Source organism: Microcaecilia unicolor, chromosome 1, assembly GCF_901765095.1.
Source record: "Microcaecilia unicolor chromosome 1, aMicUni1.1, whole genome shotgun sequence".
NCBI lineage: Eukaryota > Metazoa > Chordata > Amphibia > Gymnophiona > Siphonopidae > Microcaecilia > Microcaecilia unicolor.
Genome location: NC_044031.1, coordinates 771,008,201 through 771,031,051, shown reverse-complemented (window position 1 = coordinate 771,031,051; position 22,851 = coordinate 771,008,201). Strand labels below are relative to the sequence as shown.

The 22,851-nt window shown below is 43.0% G+C and overlaps 1 protein-coding gene across 2 annotated transcripts in view; it reads right to left on the bottom strand.

Annotated features, from left to right (window-relative positions):
* The window catches only part of FRMD5 (FERM domain containing 5), a 269,594-nt gene that overhangs the window by 64,455 nt on the left and 182,288 nt on the right, over positions 1–22,851 (bottom strand). For both annotated transcript variants that reach the window (XM_030190473.1, XM_030190474.1), the window contains 4 exons: positions 21,498–21,595; positions 9,894–10,017; positions 9,717–9,804; positions 2,297–2,385 (listed from right to left, as the gene is read on the bottom strand). In XM_030190473.1, coding sequence (XP_030046333.1) covers positions 2,297–2,385; positions 9,717–9,804; positions 9,894–10,017; positions 21,498–21,595 — 399 coding nt within the window. The remainder of the gene's footprint in view (positions 1–2,296; positions 2,386–9,716; positions 9,805–9,893; positions 10,018–21,497; positions 21,596–22,851) is intronic.

Genomic DNA, 22,851 nt, shown 5'->3' with positions numbered 1-22,851 from the left:
TAAATGGCAGATGACGTTTAATGTGAGCAAGTGCAAAGTGATGCATGTGGGAAAGAGGAACCCAAACTATAGCTACGTAATACAAGGTTCCACATTAGGAGTCACTGACCAAGAAAAGTATCTTGGCGTTGTTGTTGATGATACGTTGAAACCCTCTGCTCAGTGTGCAGGGGCGGCTAAGAAAGCAAATAGATTGTTAGGTATTATTAGGAAAGGAATGGAATACAAAAGTTAGGACATTATAATGCCTCTGCATCGGTCAATGGTGCGACCGCACCTTGAGTATTGTGTTCAATTCTGGTCACCGCATCTAAAAAAAGATACAGTGGAATAAGAAAAGGTACAGAGAAGGGCGACGAAAATGATAAAGGGGATGGGACAACTTCCCTATGAGGAAAGGTTGAAGTAGCTAGGTCTCTTCAGCTTGGAGAAAAGGGGGCTGAGGGGAAATATGATAGCGGTCTATAAAATAATGAGTAGAGTAGAATGGGTAGATGTGAATCGTCTATTTACTCTTTCCAAAAATACTAGGAGTAGGGGGCATGTGATGAAGCTAAATTGAATACGAATAGGAGAAAATGTTTCTTCAATCAATATGTAATTAAACTCTGGAATTTGTTGCCAGAGAATGTGGTAAAGGTGGCTAGGTTAGCAGAGTTTAAAAAAGGTCTGGTCGGCTTCCTAAAGGAAAAGTCCATAGACCATTATTAAACTGACTTGGGGAAAATACACAGCTTATTTCTAGGATAAGCAGCATAAAACATTTGAACTTTTTGGGGATCTGGCCAGGTATTTGTGACCTGGATTGGCCACTGTTGGAAACAGGATGCTGGGCTTGATGGACCTTTGGTCTGTCCCAGTGTGGCAATACTTAAGTACTCATGAAGCCAGTCTTGTGTGTGGCCCAAGTGTTGACTACCACCCAAGTTGGTATCCCCTTGACATCAGTGGAGGAAGCTTAGCCGAAGTCAAGGCTGGAACCGACTCCTTGATGCTCTTCTTGGTGACATGGTCCCTCTAGGTCGAGGCAGGCTCGGTCTCAGCCCTCCCATGAGGAGGTTTTGACTGACACTGATGGGGAGCGCTTATGGGAGTTGGAGGAGGATCCACAGTACTTTTCAGAGGATGAGTCCCATGATATCCCCCCGACCCCTTCCCTCCACAGGAATGGAGAAACTCTTCCCCTGAGAGCCTTCCCTTCCCTTATGTTGTGAAGGAAATGGTGGCTGCCACTCCATTTCTTTTGGATGTGTTGGACGAGCCCAGGGCCAAGGTGCTCGAGGTCCTGGACTACGAGTCTCCTCCTAGAGAGGATGTGACTGTGCCACAGCACTAGATCCTTTAGGATGTTTTCAAAAGGGAGTCCCCTCTGTCTGTCTTGGTACTGCCCAAGAAGATCAATGTACCAGATCCACAGTACCCTTGGATTTGATAAGTCTTAGTTGCCTCATCATTCCATGGTGGTGGAATCCACCCTCAAAAGGGCCAGAAGTTCTAGAGACTTTTGCTTTGGCACACCCTGGCAGAGAAGTAGAACCTTGGACTCTTTTAGGAGGAAGATGTTACTACTACTACTATTAAACATTTCTATAGCGCTACTAGACTTACGCAGCGCTGTACAAATTAACATGAAAAGACAGTCCCTGCTCAACAGAGCTTACAATCTAAATTGGACAGTCCTCTATTCTAGTGTCACCAGAGAAAAAAACCCAGTGAGAATGAAAACGGCCCAGTGACAGAGAAAAAGAAAGGAAACTTAAAAAGCGGTAAAAGAAAACAACAAATAATAAATGAAGGACAAAAGGGGGAACCTGAACACAGGCACTAAAGAACACAGTGTAGAAAATCACCGAAAAGGCACATGAAAAAGCTCTCTGGACTGAGCTGTGAAGAGTAGCACAAACAACCACCTTTCACCTCAGTAAAAAAAAAAAAAAAAAAGAACTGCGATAAATGTGCTCTTGCAGCGGGCGGAAAGGCACTCATGCTCCACAAAGCTCTTAAAAGCTAGTTACAGCTCCAGACTGGGCAACGCGAGATCGCGTTACCCACAAGTGAAAATAAATAGGTCTGCTTGTCCTTGGAGAACAGGCTAATGTGTCTGTGTATACACTTAGTATGCTTGCATAGGCTTGTGTGCACACATGTGTATACATTTGTATGTACGATTGTGTTTTAGGTGGCCATTATGACTTGTCAGTGTGTAAAACACAGAAAACAGACAGGAAGCTATAAGGGAAAAGATTTTCTTTTTAGCAATCAATGAGAGCAGATATTAGACAAGAGAATTACCTACCATCTGATGAAGTGCACCCTCTTGTTTCCTTGTAGAACAATAAAACCATAGGGAGTGAAGGCCAAGAAAGCTGCATTCCCAGACACATCCTGCAAGGGCCAGAAGAACAGAGGGAAAAAGCAGGATACTGGGCTTGATGAACCATTGGTGTGACCTATGCTCTTAAGTGAGAGGATTTATTCTGCCCTGCAGTACTTCCTGCTATTCCAGTACCAAGACTCACTCATAGAGCTTTGCCAATGAACCCCTCTCCTTAAGGCAGTACTCACTGCTATTTCCAGTAGTGAAACAGTTCATCTCCCACCCAACCTCACCCCCAGATCACATAGTTCTCTCAATGCACATAGCCCTGCTCTTCTTTTCTCATGTACTGGGTCACTACAATCCTGTAGTAACCCATGACACTCTCCTATCCATTCTCTTCTCTGCAAGAAAGATGCTCTTTCATCAGTTCCTGTAATATCATTTCATTGGGGTCTGGAACATCAGTTCATGCCTTGATAATTCATTCTCCATCTTATAAAGTAGCAGACCAAGTGCATCTCTAAAACAAATTGAGTACAAAAGGCCACAACCAGAGAACACGAAGAGAAAGGGGAGCAAAGAGAAAAAGGGAGTGGAGAAGAAGACAGCAAGAAGCTCTTGAGCAGTGGAGGAGGAATGAGGAAGGGGACATGAAGGGGGGGGGGGGGATACAAGTGAAAAGCAGATAGGAAGGGCCCTGACAATTAGGAAGGGGGGAGAGAAAGTGTCCGTCAAGGGTCATAAGAGTGTAAGGTGAGAGGGCAGAAAGCTGGGAAGGCTTTATAGAGGAGGAGGAGAGGGAAAGGGCACAAGCAAGAAAGCAACTGGGAAAGGGCTATGAGAGCAAAGACAGGAGAAGAGAAGGAAACAGAGGCAAAAGAGTTGGGAAGGGGTCAAAGAGAAAAGAAGTCTTGAAGAAGGGGGAAACAGGAAGTACCAGTGAAAGAGCTGAGAACGGGACTCTAGGTACCATGGAGGGAAGGTGAAGGCAGGAATGAAGGAAATAAGAGGAACAGTGACTCTTTCAGCCTCTCACGGTATCTAAACTTACTGATTTCTAATTGTCTTAGGCTTTGTGGGTTTTCTCATTTTGTGTAAATTTCTCTCTTTGAAAGTTTAAATTAAAAATGGCTTATTACAGCAGACTGTCATTAACTATGTTCTTGAACACATTTCATATTAATGACTGTAGTAGCAACATTACTTTTATTTATGACAATATGTTGACACCCCAGACATTTAAGCTGGTTGTTCAAAGTTTAATTTTAGGGCAACTTGATTACTGTAACATCATTTATTTAGGCTGTCTAAAATGTCTTCTTAAAAAAAATGATAAACAATACAAAATAACGCAGCCTGATTAATATTTTCAGCATGTTACAACTCTATTAATACACTTACAATGATTGCTGACATGATTTTCAATATCTTATACAGTATTAGCCCATCTTATATGTTGGAATCAATCGGTTTTCCTTATCCGAGCAGACTTAGCATAACTACAAATCATTTGTTGTTACAATATCCAAAGTCCGAAGAATGTTCGTCTGAAACTGCTATTCTCCATTACTTTTTAATTTCTAGCAGCACAGGCCTGGAACATTTTGCCGGTTCAGTTAAGACCTTTAACCAGCTATGGCAAATTTAGAAAGTTTTTAAAAACAATTTAAAGAAATTTTTATGATGTTAATTGATGTATGGTATTATTGTAATTTGCAATTCTCCAGGAATTTGCCTGGACTCTAATTCTATAATCCACATGGTGTTATTGTGGACTATAAGAATAAATTGTATTGTATTGTACCAAACAATACAATTTCTATTCCGCAGTCGGCCTTGCAGTTCTATGCAGATAACAAAAACCAAGAAACTGGATAATTACCAGAAAGTACAATGAGTAAACAACTAATATCAAAAACCTAAAATTTTCTATAATTGGGATAAATAAATTGGTCTTGATAAACTATTTGCCTCTAGGATTCAACACATTTCCTAAATAAAAATATTTTAAAGTTGTTTTCTGAAAGACATATTTATTTATTTATTTGCATTTGTATCCCATATTTTCCCACCTATTTGCGGGCTCAGTGTGGCTTATAATAAGGTAAGTGCTTCGTTATCTAAATTTGCTCCTTGAAATGACAATAAAGTATCCATAATTTTCAACCTCTTCTTGTTTTTTTAAGACAGATAAGTAAATGGATTAACATTTCTAGTAGGTTTAGTAGATACCGAAAACACAAAATGGTCAAGTAAATATAAAGGAGAGAGACCAAAAAACACCCTGGCCTGTATAGGGAGTCAGAGAGGTTTTAGATTTTGAACAGTCTGGAGCTTTTTCAGTATGTACTTTGAACAACCCAGATAAATATCATTACAATAATCTAAGGAATTATGTATAAGAGACTGTGGGCTAAGATACGAAAATGGTCATTTATTTATTGCATTTGTATCCCACATTTTCCCACCTATTTGCAGGCTCAATGTGGCTTACAGAGTTTGTTATGACATAATCATTACATAATATCAGACATAATTAGTATTGAATAGAGATTAAGTAAGGGAAGAGAGTAGGAAGGTATTAGGCAGGATAGTATGGAAGGTGGACTTTGATAATTGGAAGGATTGGTGAGATAGTTTTGTGAGGTTATGCGTTCTCTTTGTAGGCCTTGTTGAAGAGATGTGTCTTCAAGGATATGCGGAAGTTGGTTGTTTCGTCAATGGCTTTCAGGCCTGTAGGTAATGCATTCCACGGCTGCGTGCTCATGTAAGAGAAGGTGGTGTCGTGTATCAGCTTGTATTTTAGTCCTTTACAGCTGGGGAAGTGCAGATTGAGAAATTTGCGGGATGATCTTATGGCGTTCCTGGGAGGCAAGTCCACGAGGTTTAGCATGTAGATTGGGGCGTCTGCGTGAATGATTTTGTGTACAATCGTGCAGATCTTGAATGCAATGCGTTCCTTGAGTGGGAGCCAGTGAAGTTTCTCTCTTAGGGGTTTTGCACTTTCGTATTTGGTTTTTCCAAATATGGGTCTGGCGGCGGTATTCTGGACTCTTTGGAGTTTTTTTGATTGTCTGTTAGTCATGTTGAAAGTACTTCTTTATGTGTCAAAGGCTAAGTGAAACATAGAAAGCTTTCTGCATCAAGCAAGGAATACCCCCAGTACTATAATAGAGGAAAAAAAGTCATATCTAATATTGTTTGTTTATTGACTTATTGATTAAGATTTTTTAACTGCTTTTATGAAGACATACACCTAATTGTTATATTATTCTCCTCATCACTAATAAGCATAAAATTCTTCTTCTCCATATTCAATTTATGCTATCTCATCCAGTTTTCGGGGGGGGGGGGGGGGGGGGCTGCCAGTTTTTCCTTGAATCTGGTGCGGGAGGTAATAACGTGAAGGGGCATAATCGAACATCGCCAGCCAAATAGTTCGCCGGCGATCTATTGTGGCAGCGGCGCTATAGCTGGCTGGAACCGTATTATCGAAAAAATGGCCGGCCATCTTTTCTTTCGATAATACGGTTTAGCCTGGCCAAATGCCAGAGTTCGCCGGGTGTGAGATCGCTGGTTTTGTTTTTCAGCGATAATGGAAAAAAAATGCCGGCCATCTCAAACCTGGCGAAATCCAAGGCATTTTGTCGTGGGAGGAGCCAGCATTTGTAGTGCACTGGTCCCCCTCACATGCCAGGACACCAACCGGACACCCTAGGGGGCACTTCTAAAAATTTTAAAAAATACAAAAAACCCTCCCAGGTGCATAGCTCCCTTCCCTTGGGTGCTGAGCCCCCCAAACCCACTCCCCACAACTCTACACCATTACCATAGCCCTTATGGGTGAAGGGGGGCACCTACATGTGGGTACAGTGGGTTTTGGGGGGGGTTTGGAGGGCTCAACACTTAGCACCACAAGTGTAACAGGTAGGGGGGGGGGGGGGGGGATGGACCTGGGTCTGCTGCTCCAGGGACTTGCATACTGCTGTCAGGGAGCTGGGTATGACATTTGAGGCTGGCAAAAAAGGTTTTTATTTTTATTTTTTTAGTGTGGGAGGGGGTTGGTGACCACTGGGGGAGTATGGGGAGGTAATCCCCCATTCCCTCCGGTGGTCATCTGGTGAGTTAGGGCACCTTTTTGAGGCTTGGTCGTGAAAATAAAAGGACCAAGTAAACCTGGTGCAATACTGTTTAATGCCGCTTTTTTTTGTTCCATTATCCGCGAAAGCCGGCCATCTGGTAGCTACGCCCATGCCCACCCATGTCCTGCCTTCACTAAGCTGCCGACACGCCCCCTTGAACTTTCGCCGGCGAGGCGACGGAAAAGCGGTGATGCTGTCAAAAACGCCACTTTCGATTATACTGCTTTCGCCGCTTTTGAGAGATCGCCGGCCATCTCCCGATTTATGTCGGGAAATGGCCGGCAATCACTTTCGAAAATAAGCCTGATAGTAACATAGTAGATGACGGCAGAAAAAGACCTGCACGGTCCATCCAGTCTGCCCAACAAGATAAACTCATATGTGCTACTTTTTGTGTATACCTTACCTTGATTTGTATCTGTCATTTTCAGGGCACAGACTGTATAAGTCTGCCCAGCACAATCCCCGCCTCCCAACCAGCCCCCCCCTCCCACCACCGGCTCTGCCACCCAATGGTGATGGGGCCGCTTGATAACAGTAATCATAATATGATCAGATTTAATACTAGCTTTGGAGTAACTATATACAGGAAATCCAATACGTTAGCGTTTAACTTTCAAAAAGGAGACTATGATAAAATGAGAAAAGCAGTGAACCTCCCCCCCCCCCCCCCCCCCCCCCCAACTTACAGGAGCAGCTGCGAAGGTCAAAAATTTACATCAGGTGTGGATGCTGTTTACAAATACCATCCTGAAAGCCCAGGCCAAATATATTCTGTCTATTAAAAAAGGAGGGAGGAAGACCAAATGACAGCCGGCACGGTTACAAAGTGAGGTGAAGGAAGCTATTAGAACTAAAAGAAAACCTTCAGAAAGTGGAAAAAGGAACCGACTGAAAATAGTAAGAAACAGCATAAGGAATGTCAAGTCAGATAAGGAAGGCTAAGAGGGACTTTGAAAAAAAGATTGCGTTGGAAGCAAAAACACATGGTAAAAAATGTTTAGGTATATTAAAAGCAGGAAGCCAGCAAATGAATCGGTTGGAACGCTAGATGACCGAGGGGTAAAAGGGGCGATCGGGGAAGACAAAGCCGTAGTGGAGAGATTAAATGAATTCTTTGCTTTGGTCTTCACCGAGGAAGATTTTTCTGTTGGTCTCTTTTAGTTCTGCTGAGAACTAACACATTTAGAGCCCTATTTACTAAGCCGAGCTGTACGTGCAACAATGTTTTCAGCGCATACTAATACTAGAGCCATCCATATATTCCTAAAATGCTAGTGCACTTTTGTAAACAGGGCCCTTAGATTGGGGATGGTCATTCCAGGCATTCCTCCCCGCTGGTATATTTGCCTTTCTTCTTTTTTAATGATTTGATGCACACATTACATGCACTTTAAAATCTATTTTAGACTCATATAGAGCACACCACTCAGAATGCTTGAATTATTTAGTTATGTGTTAATAGGGTAGATGTGAAGCGTCTGTTTAGTCTTTCCAAACATACCAGGACTAGGGGGCATTCCATGAAGCTACAAAGTAGTAAATTTAAAATGAATTGAAGAAAACGTTTCTTCACTCAACGTGTAATTAAACTCTGGAATTCGTTGCCAGAGAATGTGGTAAAGGCGGTTACCTTAGTGAGGTTTAAAAAAGGACTGGACGGCTTCCTAAAAGTAAAATCCATAAACCATTATTAAAATGGACTTTGGGATAAGCAGCATAAAATGTTTTGTACGTTTTTGGGATCTTGCCAGGTATTTGTGACCTAGATTGGCCACTGTTGGAAACAGAATTCTTGGGTTGATGGACCTTTGGTCTGTCCCAGTATGGCAATACTTATGTACTTATGTGTGGTTGATATGAGGCAGGATCTAGCAAAGTTTGAAAAATGGTCCGATAATTGGCAACTAAGATTTAATGCTAAGAAATGCAGGGTCATGCACTTGGATTACAAGAATCCAAAGGAATGGCACAATATAGGGGATGAAATGCTTCTGTGTATGAAAGAAGAGCAGGACTTGGGGGTGATTATGTCTGATGAACTTAAAGTGGCCAAACAGGTAGAAAAGGTGAAGGTCAGAAGGATGTTTAGGTGCATAAGGAGAGGGATGACTGGCAGAAAAAAAAAAAAAAGAGGTGATACTGTTCTAGTGAGACCCCATTTAGAGTACTGTGTGCAATTTCGCAGACTGCACATACGGAAAGGTGTCCTATCAAATATCCTATTTTTTTGTTTTTAATCTTTATTTATTAGCTTTTAACGAACATAATATTCGTTTATGAGTGTTAATACACAAAAAGAAAAAAATTATTAAAAATATAGAAATACAACAAATTCCTCAATATCCTCTTACTATCGTCCACAATCTCTAGGTAAATGATCCAAAAAAAGGAAAAAGATATTCTTACTTACAATTTAAGCACACAAAACTATTAATCAAAAGAAACATCTATCTCAGGTGGTTCCCTCTAGCCTGCTCTTACAGTGTTACACATGGGACTTAGACTTGTACTCTAATCTCGTCTTTGCTTATTAAAAATTCTTCCAGCTGTTTTGGGTCGAAGAATTGGTATTGTTTGGATTGAAATTTCACTCTACAAATACAGGGAAATCTCAGAAGAAAGTTGGCTCCCACTGCTACTGTTCTAGAACGCAGCAGTAGGAACCTCTTACGTCTCCTACCCCAAAAAATCTGAATCCAGGTGCCTTAGAGAAAGTTTAAGTACTGCGTCTCTATCAATTTCTAAGTTCTCTGTGTAATAACTTCAAGAGAGGATTCCAGGAATGCAGTCAGATTCATTGCCCCCTGTGCAGGTAAATTTTCAGATGATTTAACATCAAGCTGAAGGTAAAAAGCTCTAGTTATCGGTGGCAATGATGTCTCTTGCATTCCTAGGATCTCAACTAAGAATTTTTTAACCATTTGAATGGGAGGAATCAAAGGCGACCTAGGAAAATTTATAAAGCGAAGAGTCAATCTCTTTGATTGATTCTCCAGATACGTCTTGAAGTAAAGTTTCTCTCCTTAATTGAAATCTGTTCAAAAAGTTCAAGTTTTCAAGTTCTTTCAGTCAGCCTTTTGACTTCCAAAGCCTGAGAGTCATTAATTTGAAATTGATTCAGCGCAGTCTCAGATAAAGCTCTAACTGTCTCTGTATTTTGAGAAATCAAAGTTTGTAACAAATATGCTATTATTTTAAAGTGTGCTCAGAATGTCAGACAGAGCCGAGAGTTTTGCACAGGCTGGGCTCACCTTACATGGGTGGGGATCAACACCATATGTCTCCAGAGTTTGTGCTTTTCTTAGAAAGCTCAGTTCAGCAGAAGCTGGTATCAGGCCACTGGAAGAAAAGAAATCTGTGAAGTTCTCTGTCATACGAGATTAGTACATTTGCTCTTCTCAGCTCAGCCTTCATGAACGACACATTACCTGAGCTCCATTTTGTGAATTTCAGCGATTTTCTTTTCCAATTTCTCTGAATGCTTCGGGAAAAACTGGAACTTGGAGCTGTAGCCTTCTGGGTGCTTCCCTGCATCATAATCACCAATTTCAGCTGGAAAACAACATAGCAATCATATAGTGAACTGCATCAATGTAAAGAAGTAAGGGGTAGGGGCTAAGCACTACTCCTCTACTACTACTGTATTTCTATAGCGCTACGAGACGTACGCAGCATTGTACACAAAACACGAAAGAGACAGTGCCTCTCGCCAGAGCTTACAATCTATTCAGGATAAACAAAGGGATTAGGGAGTTACCGGCACATGGGTACTGAATAGGGGCTAAGAGTTAAAAGCAGCCTCAAAAAGATGGGCTTGAAGCCTAGATTGGAAAACAAAGGTTGATGTACAGATAACCATCTAGAGGTCCCAAAAGCAGGGTGGCAGAACCCCTCACACCTGCTTCCAGGCACCATCAGGCAGATGATCAAAAGCAAACACGGACGCAACAGGCCATTAGCACCATACTAGCATCACCTATTTCTCCCCAACGTTCAGCAGGCAGTGCACCAAACAAGGGTGCTGCTCCTGCTGCAAACCCTACACCAGCTTGAAACTGGCGTTATGGTTTGCCAGGGCACTGGGAAGAAATAGGGAGAACATGTCCAGCATGCATTTGCATGCTTAGTCCCCCCCACCCACCCCAAAGGAGCTGGAGGTCCAGTGAGATGCTCCAACACCCCTCAGACACAAAGGGGCTGGAGGTCTGGGGCACCTCCAGTCCTTCCTACACCCCCCCCCCCCCCCCGCCACACCCTCCCTAGCCTGGTGGTCTAGTGCCCTCCCAACCTCTCCCCCCATACCTGAAAGCAGAAGGGAAGCATAAGCACTCCCTCCTCCTGCAAGTGCTGCCTCAAAATGGCAGCGCCCTGCCTGGGTGGGGCTTTGGTGTACTGAAGCCCTGCTCAGTGCATCCCAGGATGCACCGGACAAGGCACCAGCATTCCAAGGTGGCACTTGCAGGAGAGGGAATGTTTACTCCATCCTCCTGCTTCCAGAAGGGCACTAGACTACCAGGCTGGGGGGAAGGGTGCAGCTAGAGAAGGGCATGCTATTAGATTTGATCATAGGGGTGTTATTTCCCCACGTCGAGTGGAACAGCTCTGGGAAATTGATCATCGGCTCATAAATGTGCTTCATGGCCCTCACCAGGGTGAACATAAGAACAGCTATACTGGGTTAGACCAATGGTCCATCTAGCCCAATATCTTGCTTCCAGCAGTGCCCAATCCAGGTCACAAGTAACAGAAACCCAAATAGTAGCAACATTTCCTGCCACCAATCTCAGGGCAAGCAGTGGCTTCCCCCATGTCCATCTCAATAACAGACTATGGACTTTTCCTCCAGGAACTTGTCCAAACCTTTTTAATACCCAGATATATCAACCATTGTTCCCACATCCTCCAGCAACAAGTTCCAGAGTTTAACTATTCTTTGAATTAAAAAGTATTTCCTCCTAGTTGTTTAAAAATTATTTCCAGGTAATTTCATTGAGTGTCCCCTGGTCTTTGTATTTTTTGAAAGAGTAAAAAAAGCGATTCACTTTTACCTGCTGTACACCACTCAGAATTTTGTAGACCTCAAATCATTCCCCCCCTTCCCTTCACAGCCCCCACCCAGAGTGAACATGCTCGCTCCCCTTCACTGCTGCCAGAATTGGAAAAAGAAATTATTTAAAATGTTCTCATATATGTCTAAGCTCCTTCCTCATTCCGCTCCCTTCAGTTTATGCCCTGCAGGTCTGAGGGAAAAAACCAGCACAAAGCCGAAACAGTGACAGTGCAGTTGCTCTGTTATCAACCTGTGTCTAAGCTGGAATATGAGAGGAGGTTCTCTTATCATGTGCAACTTTCCAGCAGATGTGTTCAGAGGATGGAGCCGGGCAGAAGTTGAGCTGTGTGGTTATTTACCTACATAGTTTATAAAAAAGAGTCCCTAATATTTATTCCCACGGCTTCAATCTAGCTACCATTTCTGCAGAATGTGTCTTATTATTTTATAAAGGCAGATCGATGTCTTCTTCCCCTCCAAACCTAGACAACCTGTGAGAAATCTACCTTCCATATGTACATTTATTTCTAGCCTGCAATCTAAACACTCTCTCAGCAACACCTCCCGTCATTGAAGATATCGGCACTGAACAATGTATTAAAAACAGGCTGGGGGAAAATTCATCACAAATGAACATACACAATAACACAGTAGATGACAGCAGATAAAGACCTGCATGGTCCATTCAGTCTGCCCAACAAGATGAACTTGTACCATAAGGAACGTGATCATAACACATACATACTTGATCTGCTCTTGCCATTTTCGGGGGCACAGCCTGGCACCAGTCTTATTCCCCAACTACTGAAGTTGCCTTAGAAGCCTCATTCCATCCTACCCAAATCGGTCTAGCTATAATTGGGGCACAGACCGTAGAAATCTGGCCTTATTTCCCCATTACTGGAGTTGCCTCACAAACATTTTCTTAAACGCACTTGTTTAGAAAGAATCATCATAAAAAGGCAAAACTCGCAGGCTCAGAGGAGCAACCTTGACTCCTTGGTAAACTAGTCAATAAATGTCACCATAATCAATCACTACTACTACTACTACTATTTAGCATTTCTATAGCGCTACGAGGCGTACGCAGCGCTGCACAAACATAGAAGAAAGACAGTCCCTGCTCAAAGAGCTTACAATCTAATAGACAAAAAATAAATAAAGTAAGCAAATCAAATCAATTAATGTGAACGGGAAGGAAGAGAGGAGGGTAGGTGGAGGCGAGTGGTTACAAGTGGTTACGAGTCAAAAGCAATGTTAAAGAGGTGGGCTTTCAGTCTAGATTTAAAGGTGGCCAAGGATGGGGCAAGACGTAGGGGCTCAGGAAGTTTATTCCAGGCGTAGGGTGCAGCGAGACAGAAGGCGCAAAGTCTGGAGTTGGCAATAGTGGAGAAGGGAACAGATAAGAAGGATTTATCCATGGAGCGGAGTGCACGGGAAGGGGTGTAGGGAAGGATGAGTGTGGAGAGATACTGGGGAGCAGCAGAATGAGTACATTTATAGGTTAGTAGAAGAAGTTTGAACAGGATGCGAAAACGGATAGGGAGCCAGTGAAGGGTCTTGAGGAGAGGGGTAGTATGAGTAAAGCGACCCTGGCGGAAGACGAGACGGGCAGCAGAGTTTTGAACCGACTGGAGAGGGGAGAGGTGACTAAGTGGGAGGCCAGCAAGAAGCAGATTGCAGTAGTCTAAACGAGAGGTGACAAGGGTGTGGATGAGGGTTTTGGTAGAGTGCTCGGAAAGAAAGGGGCGGATTTTACGGATGTTGTAAAGAAAGAAACGACAGGTCTTGGCGATCTGCTGGATATGAGCAGAGAAGGAGAGAGAAAAGTCAAAGATGACCCCAAGGTTACGAGCTGAGGAGACAGGGAGAATGAGAGAGCCATCAACAGAACTAGAAAACGGGGGGAGTGGGGAGGTGGGTTTGGGGGGAAAAATGAGAAGCTCGGTTTTGGTCATGTTTAATTTCAGGTGGCGTTGAGACATCCAGACAGCAATGTCAGACAAGCACGCTGAAACTTTGGGTTGGATGCAAGGTGAGATATCTGGGGTAGAAAGGTAGATTTGGGAGTCATCAGCATAGAGATGAACCAAGGGAAGAAGTGTAGATAGAAAAGAGGAGGGGACCAAGAACAGAACCCTGAGGTACGCCGACAGGCAGAGGGATAGAAGTACAAGAGGATCCACCAGAGTGAACACTGAAGGTGCGGAGGGAGAGGTAGGAAGAGAACCAGGAAAGAACAGAGCCCTGGAATCCAAGGCTCTAGTGTATGAAGGGCGGGGCAGTGGGGGTGGTCTGCCCCCAGTGCAGGCAACAAGGGGGTGCGACAAGCAGTTGCACAGCTGTCAGCCCTGTATGTCCTCTGCCCCCTTCCCCCCCTGGTCGTTCCTGCTCTGGGGCAGGGGTGCACCAGAGCCGATGGCTGCCCCTTACTCAGAGGAGCAAGTACAGTAGGTATGTCACTGTGAACAAGAAAAAGACTTAACCGCCTGGACATAGTTTGATACTGAAGGCAATATTTTCCCATATGGCCATCTCTTCTCATTCCAATGTGGTAAATGACAATCACCTCATCATGGTCAAGTCATTCTTCCTGAAGAAGCCTGCTTTTGGCTGAAACGTGTGGCCTTGTTGGAGCATTTCAATCAGATACCGCATGAGTTCTCTGAGGATTATGATTGTCATTTTACAAAACTAAATTAAAGCAGAGACATCCAGAGCGAAGAAGGCAAATCCAGGACAGATCCTGGGACTGCTAAGGAGTCTGTAGGTTTATAGCCTGAAAGGTAGGACAGGTTAGTCTTGCATATTGCTAGAAAATGGCTCGAAACCCTGTGAGCTCATTTATTAGTCTGTCAAGGAAATAGACCTCTTTCTCATATTTAACCCTGAGCTGTTTACATTTAAAACGTAAGCCTTTCTTCCAACAGGCTGTTAAGCACACGTTCTGTTTTGAACCTGCACCACAGGCGTAAGGATGTTTGCTTCCTTTAAACTGGGGCCTGGTTAGGTGCAGGGGAGGATTAAGGCATAAACAAACTAGGAACATGCCTAGGGCCCAAAGGGAGAGGGTTCTTGCCAGATATACCTGCATTTGGACCTGCCCAGGCAGCATGAAGGAAACAGATGATGTCATGGCCGTTATGCTGGTCCATATAGGACAAGAGGCATCATCATTGATTACCCATGTGCATTGGCAACCTCGCCCTCCCTCCCCCTGAGCCATTAGGTTAGTGTCCATTAGCTGCTGCCATGTGTTGCTACCTCACCCCAGCAGCCTATCAGGTTGAAGCAGTGTGTGTGTGTGCTGTCAACTAATGAGCAAGATGTGCGTGTGTGTTGACAGATGTTGGTAGGTCAATGGTTTTTTGGTTATTTCTTATGTTTTTGTAATTATATGCTTTTATTTTTATGGATTTGGTTTGTCAAAAGTGTGGTACCTGTTTTTATTGTAATCCACTTTGTACTATTCTTATGACTGAAAGGGTGAAATATAAGCAAATTCACAGCATCCTTTACTCACCTGCTAGGGTTCTTTACTCCCTCAACGAGCATCAACTAGATATTTCTCCCAATGTTTAGAATAAGCTTCCTCTTCCCTCCAAAGTGATGTAAAAACCTGTTTTTTTCAGACACAACTTTGGGGAGGCAGGCTGACCAGACTCACCAATTAGAGGTTACTTTTAACTTCATGCCCTTTTCTTCTCTTTGTGTGAATGCATACCTTTATTATTATTAATCGAATTCCTTTCTTTTTCTGAAATTACTGTAGTCTGTACACCGCTCTGCTCTGCTTCGGCAGCTAGAGCAGTTTAGCCAGTTGTAATAATAAAAAGGTAAAATAATTAGCTATAAAGCTTAACATTTTTACGTTTCTTGGGGTTTAAAATGTACTTGTGTTATGGTGAAGTGTCCAATGCAATTGCTCACCTAGGGCCCAAAGTGTTAATTCTGCTCTGTCTGTTATTACATAAAGGCTCACAATCCCACTCATTTTCCTCACTTTAGAAGTTACTTAATAACATAGTAACATAGTAGATGACGGCAGAAAAAGACCTGCACGGTCCATCCAGTCTGCCCAACAAGAAAAACTCATATGTGCTAGTTTTTTGTGTATACCTTACCTTGATTTGTACCTGTCTTTTTCAGGGCACGGACCATATAAGTCCGCCCAGTACTATCCCCGCCTCCCAACCACCAGCCCCGCCTCCCACCACCGGCTCTGGCACAGACCGTATAAGTCTGCCCAGCACTAGCCCCACCTCCCAACCGTCTCTGCCACCCACTCAAGGCTAAGCTCCTTAGGATCCCTTCCTTCTGAACAGGATTCCTTTATGTTTATCCCATGCATGTTTGAATTCCGCTACCGTTTTCCTCTCCACCACCTCCCGCGGGAGGGCATTCCAAGCATCCACCACCCTCTCCGTGAAAAAATACTTCCTGACATTTTTCTTAAGTCTGCCCCCCTTCAATCTCATTTCATGCCCTCTCGATCTACCGCCTTCCCATCTCCAGAAAAGGTTCGTTTGCGGATTAATACCTTTCAAATATTTGAACGTCTGTATCATATCACCCCTGTTTCTCCTTTCCTCCAGGGTATACATGTCCAGGTCACCAAGTCTCTCCTCATACGTCTTGTAACGTAAATCCCATACCATCCTCGTAGCTTTTCTTTGCACCGCTTCAATTCTTTTTACATCCTTAGCAAGATATGGCCTCCAAAACTGAACACAATACTCCAGGTGGGGCCTCACCAACGACTTATAAGGGGCATCAACACCTCTTTTCTTCTGCTGGTCACCCCTCTCCCTATACAGCCTAGCAACCTTCTAGCTACGGCCACCACCTTGTCACACTGTTTCGTCGCCTTCAGATCCTCAGATACTATCACCACAAGATCCCTCTCCCCGTCCGTACCTAGCAGACTCTCCCCGCCTAACACATACGCCTCCCGTGGATTTCTACTCCCTAAGTGCATCACTTTGCATTTCTTCGCATTGAATTTTAATTGCCAAACCTTAGACCATTCTTCTAGCTTTTTCAGATCCTTTTTCATGTTTTCCACTCCCTCCGGGGTGTCCACTGTGTTACAAATCTTAGTATCATCTGCAAATAGGCAAACTTTACCTTCTAACCCTTCGGCAATGTCACTCACAAATATATTGAACAGAATCGGCCCCAGCACCGATCCCTGTGGCACTCCACTACTCACCTTTCCCTCCTCTGAGCGAACTCCATTCACCACCACCCTCTGGCGCCGGTCTGTCAACCAGTTCCTAATCCAGTTCACCACTTTGGGTCCCATCTTCAGCCCATCCAGTTTATTTAAGAGCCTCCTGTGGGGAACCGTGTCAAAAGCCTTACTGAAATCTAAGTAGATTACGTCTATAGCACGTCCACGGTTTAATTCTCTGGTCACCCAATCAAAGAATTCAATGAGATTCGTTTGGCACGATTTCCCTTTGGTAAAACCATGTTGTCTCGGATCTTGCAGCTCATTTTCTTCCAGGAAATTCACTATCCTTTCCTTCAGCATCGCTTCCATTACTTTTCCAATAATAGAAGTGAGGCTTACCGGCCTATAGTTTCCAGTTTCTTCCCTATCACCACTTTTGTGAAGAGGGACCACTTCCGCCGTTCTCCAATCTCTCGGAACCTCTCCCGTTTCTAAGGATTTATTAAACAAATCTTTAAGAGGACCCGCCAGAACCTCTCTGAGCTCCCTCAATATCCTGGGGTGGATCCCATCCGGTCCCATGGCTTTGTCCACCTTTAGCTTTTCAAGTTGTTCATAGACATTCTCTTCTGTGAACGGTGCTATATCCACTCCATTCTCAAATGAACTTTTGCCAGACCATCGCGGTCCTTCTCCCGGATTTTCTTCAGTAAAAACAGAACAAAAGTATCTATTTAGCAAATTTGCCTTTTCTTCATCATTATCTACATAGCGGTTTGCAGTATCTTTTAGTCTCACAATTCCCTTTTTAGTCACTCTCCTTTCACTAATATACCTGAAGACATTTTTGTCACCCCTCCTTACATTTCTAGCCATTTGTTCTTCTGCTTGCACTTTCACCAGACGTGTCTCTCTCTTGGCTTCTTTCCGTTTCCTCCGATATTCCTCCCCGTGTTCCTCATCTTGAGTTTTTCTGTATTTCTGGAACGCCAACTCTTTAACCTTTATTTTCTCAGCCACTTGCCTGGAGAACCATATCGGTTTCCTTTTTCTCTTGCTTTTATTTACTTTCCTTACATAAAGGTTTGTGGCCCTATTTATAGCTTCCTTCAGCCTGGACCACTGTCCTTCCACCTCTCGTACGCCCTCCCGGCCCGTCAGCTCCTTCCTTAGGTATTCCCCCATTTTGCTAAAGTCAGCACGCTTGAAATCCAGGACTTTGAGTTTTGAGTGGCCGCCCTCCTCTTCACCCGTCATATCAAACCAAACCGTTTGATGGTCACTGCCGTCCAGGTGGGCTCCCACTCGGACATTTGACACGCTATCCCCATTTGTGAGCACCAGATCCAGCGTCGCTCCCTCCCTCGTGGGTTCCATGACCATTTGTCTGAGCAGAGCACTTTGGAAAGCATCCACAATCTCTCTACTTTTTCCCGATTCCGCAGATGGAACCTTCCAATCTACTTCCAGCAGATTGAAATCTCCCAGCAACAGCACCTCTCTCTTCTTTCCCAACTTTTGAATATCTGCAATTGGGTCTTTATCTAATTCTTCCAATTGTGTCGGAGGTCTGTAGACAACACCCACGTGGACAGAGGTTCTATCCTCTCTTTTTAAGGTGATCCATATCGCTTCTTCCTTTCCCCAGGTGCCTGTCATTTCAGTTGCCGTGATATCATTTCTCACATATAGAGCTACTCCTCCACCTTTACGACTCTCTCTATCCTTCCTAAATAGACTGCACCTTGAGTATTGTGTTCAATTCTGGTCGCCGCATCTCAAGAAAGATATAGTAGAATTGGAAAAGGTGCAGCGAAGGGCGACTAAAATGATAGCGGGGATGGGACGACTTCCCTATGAAGAAAGACTAAGGAGGCTAGGGCTATACAGCTTGGAGAAGAGACGGCTGAGGGGAGACATGATAGAGGTATATAAAATAATGAGTGGAGTGGAACAGGTGGATGTGAAGCGTCTGTTCACACTTTCCAAAAATACTAGGACTAGGGGGCATGCGATGAAACTACAGTGTAGTAAATTTAAAACAAATCAGAGAAAATTTTTCTTCACCCAACGTGTAATTAAACTCTGGAATTCGTTGCCGGAGAAAGTGGTGAAGGCAGTTAGCTTAGCAGAGTTTAAAAAGGGGTTGGACGGTTTCCTAAAGGACAAGTCCATAAACCGCTACTAAACGGACTTGGAAAACTCCACAATTCCAGGAATAACATGTATAGAATGTTTGTACGTTTGGGAAGCTTGCCAGGTGCCCTTGGCCTGGATTGGCCGCTGTCGTGGACAGGATCTGGGCTCGATGGACCCTTGGTCTTTTCCCAGTATGGCATTACTTATGTACTTATTATAGCCTGGTATGTTTGCATCCCATTTGTGGGAACCATTGAGCCACGTCTCTGTGATTGCAACAACGTCTAAGTCTGCCTCCAACATCAGGGCTTGAAGATCATGAACTTTATTGCTTAGACTGCGAGCATTTGTGGTCATCGCATTCCATCTACATTTCCTGTTATGTGCTTCAACATTTGTGATTTGGGTGTGTCTTACATTTGTGATTTGGGTGTGTCTTTTCTCTTTGGGTCCTTCATATCCTTTTCTTTCAACTTCATATGTTTCTCTTCTGCCTCAGTTCTATTATCAGGATAATCACTGTGATCATCATTCTCTTTGGGTCCCTTCATATCCTTGTGTTTCAACTTCATTTCTTTCTCTTCTGCCTCAGTTCTATTTTCAGGATCATCACTGTGCTGTAATGGAGCAAAAAAATTCTGTAGGGGCAACACTTGTGAGTTATTTTCTCTTTGGGCCTACTAAATGTGGGAATTAGACGATTTGACTTTGAATTTATTACTTTGTATGTTCCTTTCCTGTTTTTCATTGTTAAGTGGATGTTTTAACATCATAGAAGGTAGTTTTATGACACGGTGTCTAGTTGTACCTACATGGCTTTATAACATTTTCCCAGGTTTACCTAAGTTTGCAGATACAAGAGCCTTTGATTACATATGTGAATATCTCACAACTCCGCTGACCTCTGTACTGGGAACACCAAGAAATATATAAGGTAATTAAACCTATTTTGAAAAAGGTGTGACAGATGCTTCATTACCCTTCAAATATAGACCAATCTCTAATATTCAGTTCCTAGCTAAAAAAAAAAAAAATCTTCTGCACCCTGTCAATGGGGCTTTTGTAAATTACATAGCATTGAAACAAGTCTGGTAGTGAAATTTATCATCATTTGGATGAGGGGAAGTCATTTTGATCATATGAGTAGATCTCAGTACAGCTTTTGATTTCATTGATCTCTTTTTCTTCTATGTTTAGAAGATTGTGGTATGAGAAGCACAATGCTTCACCTCTTGAGACGTAAGCGTCTATGTTGGACATTTCACAATGATACATTCCTATGATACTGTGCAAGTGTTATTTTGTAAGCATTAAGGGTTAAGTTTCTAAGCTTTTTCATGCATGTAGATTAGAACACTCAGCTGACTTGATTGCAATCATTCAGCATAAACAAAGCTACTGCTGCTCATTCATGTAGATGTTAGAAAGGAGCAGGGACATTCTACTCTGGCATGCGACTTAAACATAAATATTTGGACCATACGAACAAGCTAGTAATCCATTATGTCATAAATACTCCAAGCAGCATTCATGACTGATAATATCACGAACTGCCAACAGGTCAATGGCAGTAATCTGTAATTTCTCAAAGACATCCTTGAGGCTCGGCAAGATTTAGCACTGAACAATAGCCTGCTTCTTCAACAAATAATTTTGCCACCGTGATCGAAAGCCAATGCAGGATTCTGCTCAACATTTGTAGGGGTGGCAAAATGGAATAAGGACATTTTGGATCCAAGGCAGCCTTACTTGGTTTCAATAGCGCAGAAACGCATGTTTGTTTCCAGATCTGGGATACACGAGCTCCCATGCCACAAGAATTGAACACTTTCAGAAGCCAGTTCCGAATATGTTAATCTACTCAGTAGGGATGTCTTCAAAGTCTGGGATCACGTCAATCATATTCTTGATGGCTTTTTCCATTTCTGCCATCTGAAATGGTTACTCTCTGTGTCCCCTTGGTACAGATTCCTTTTGTGCCTGCTTTCAGCGACTGCTTTGATGCTTGCTTCGATATTGCACTGTAGTGTTTGATTGTAGACTAAACTTTCTCTTACTCATGTGGATCAAATCTGTTGTTGACAAGACATAATTTGTTCATATACCAATCCAATAGGTGTGGGGTATTCATTTCAGTTACTGATGGGTTTTAATTCTCCTCTCTAAGAAACTGGTATACATTTGACACTCGGTCTGAGAAGTACTCCTTGGAGGGGGTGGGGGGGTGGGGGCGTTGACTTAGGCAACATTCTATCCTAACTTACACATTGCAGCTCTTTCTGATGTTGGGCAACTCACTTAACCCTTCTTTGCCTCAGGTATAAACTTATTTCTCTGTCCCCGGAGGGCTTACAATCTATTTATTGAATCTGAATGTAACTCATCTTGAACAACCACTGAAAAGGCATGAGCTAAATCCAAAAAAATTGATGCACTCTATCATGTTTTCTATAGCACTAGTAGACACAAGACACATAAGAGACAGTTTCTGCTCCATGACGATTACAATATAGTCAAGATAGGAATACAGCACAGGTAAGCATGCAATCTGAATCAAGCTCCTTTCACGTATCGCATGCCATATTGTGATACCTCTTTCCCAGATGAAAACCTCCCCCAGAATTAATGATGACTCTCACCCCTACCCTGTCAGGAATTCATTATTACCCTGCAGGATATAAGCAGCTAATAATGCAGCATCGGAGGTTTTGCAGAGCAAGCGTCCATGATAGAGATCCCTCTTAATCTGCAGAAAGAGAAGATACCTGTGAAATAAAGCAAAGGACATGAGCTAAACGCTGCTAAAAATGCCAAGAAAATACTTCAGCCACAAGGACATGCATCGTTGCACAGCACGGACAGAGAATCCATAACACACACACAGGGCACAGACATGGGTTTCAGAGAGGGGCTGCTAGGGATATTGTCCAAATATTAATGAAGAGGGTCAGAGTATCCCCTAGTGGTTAGAGCAGTGGGCTGAGAACCAGGAACGCCAGGGTTCAAATCCCATTTCTTCCACTCACACTCTCCTTGACCTCTAGCCAGTCACTTCACCCTCTGCTGTTTGCTTACCAAATATACATGAAGTTGTAACTTGCCTTGTGTTCCAGTTTGGAAGGGCAAATAATTACATCCAAATCCATTGCAAGTAAAGCAAGACTATTGAGGCAGCCATGGGCAAAGAAAGTGTTAACTCTGAGAAATAATTATATATATATAAGAAATGATATTAAAAGCTTGAAGTTTGAATTCTTTTCACTCTGCCAGCAAAGTAGTGAAGGAATGCAGGCTGGAATTAATTAGAGTCTAGTTTGGCCGAGCTAAGGTTAGGAAAGGTCAGTGAGAAATGAAACTCTGTCCCTTGTGAATTGCCAATGCTAGCTGGCACATCTGTAAATTATTAGGCTTACTGAATAGTTTTGTAAGCAGGCACGAGCCAGACATATGACATATTGTAGTTTAAGAATAGGCTGAAATACTATTTAGAAGTGCTTAATATGTAGATAGCTTAGATATAGATATATCTGATTATGCTTATTTTAGAATATGCTGTATTCTGTGTAAATTAATAAGTTTTGTGTCTATGTAGAATGTCTGTTAAATCCTGTATTACTCTTTGTCTGACATTTCAAGCAAAGACTGCTGTGAGGAGATCAACATGTGTTTTGAATTAACTATGGTCTTAGCTAGTTCTGTGTATGGAGCTGAGAGGTGAAAAAGGTCAGAACTAGTCAGCTCTCTTCTCCTTGATTAATTATAGGTAAAATGCAGGAATGGTCTTGGAAGTAATAACCTGATATGTATGCTATTAATTAAGATTGGCTTTTGACCTCTTTAATGAATGCCAGAGTTTAGTTAGCAGTTAGTATGAACCAGACTAGGAATATGAGAATAACCAATGTTAGATGGGGCCTCTTAGTCTCTAAGGGAATCCAGTCTAAGCCATAGATGAGAAATCAATCATAATAACATGTAAGAGACTGGAGACCAAATGTCTGGCTTGAGGGGCCCCAGGTCA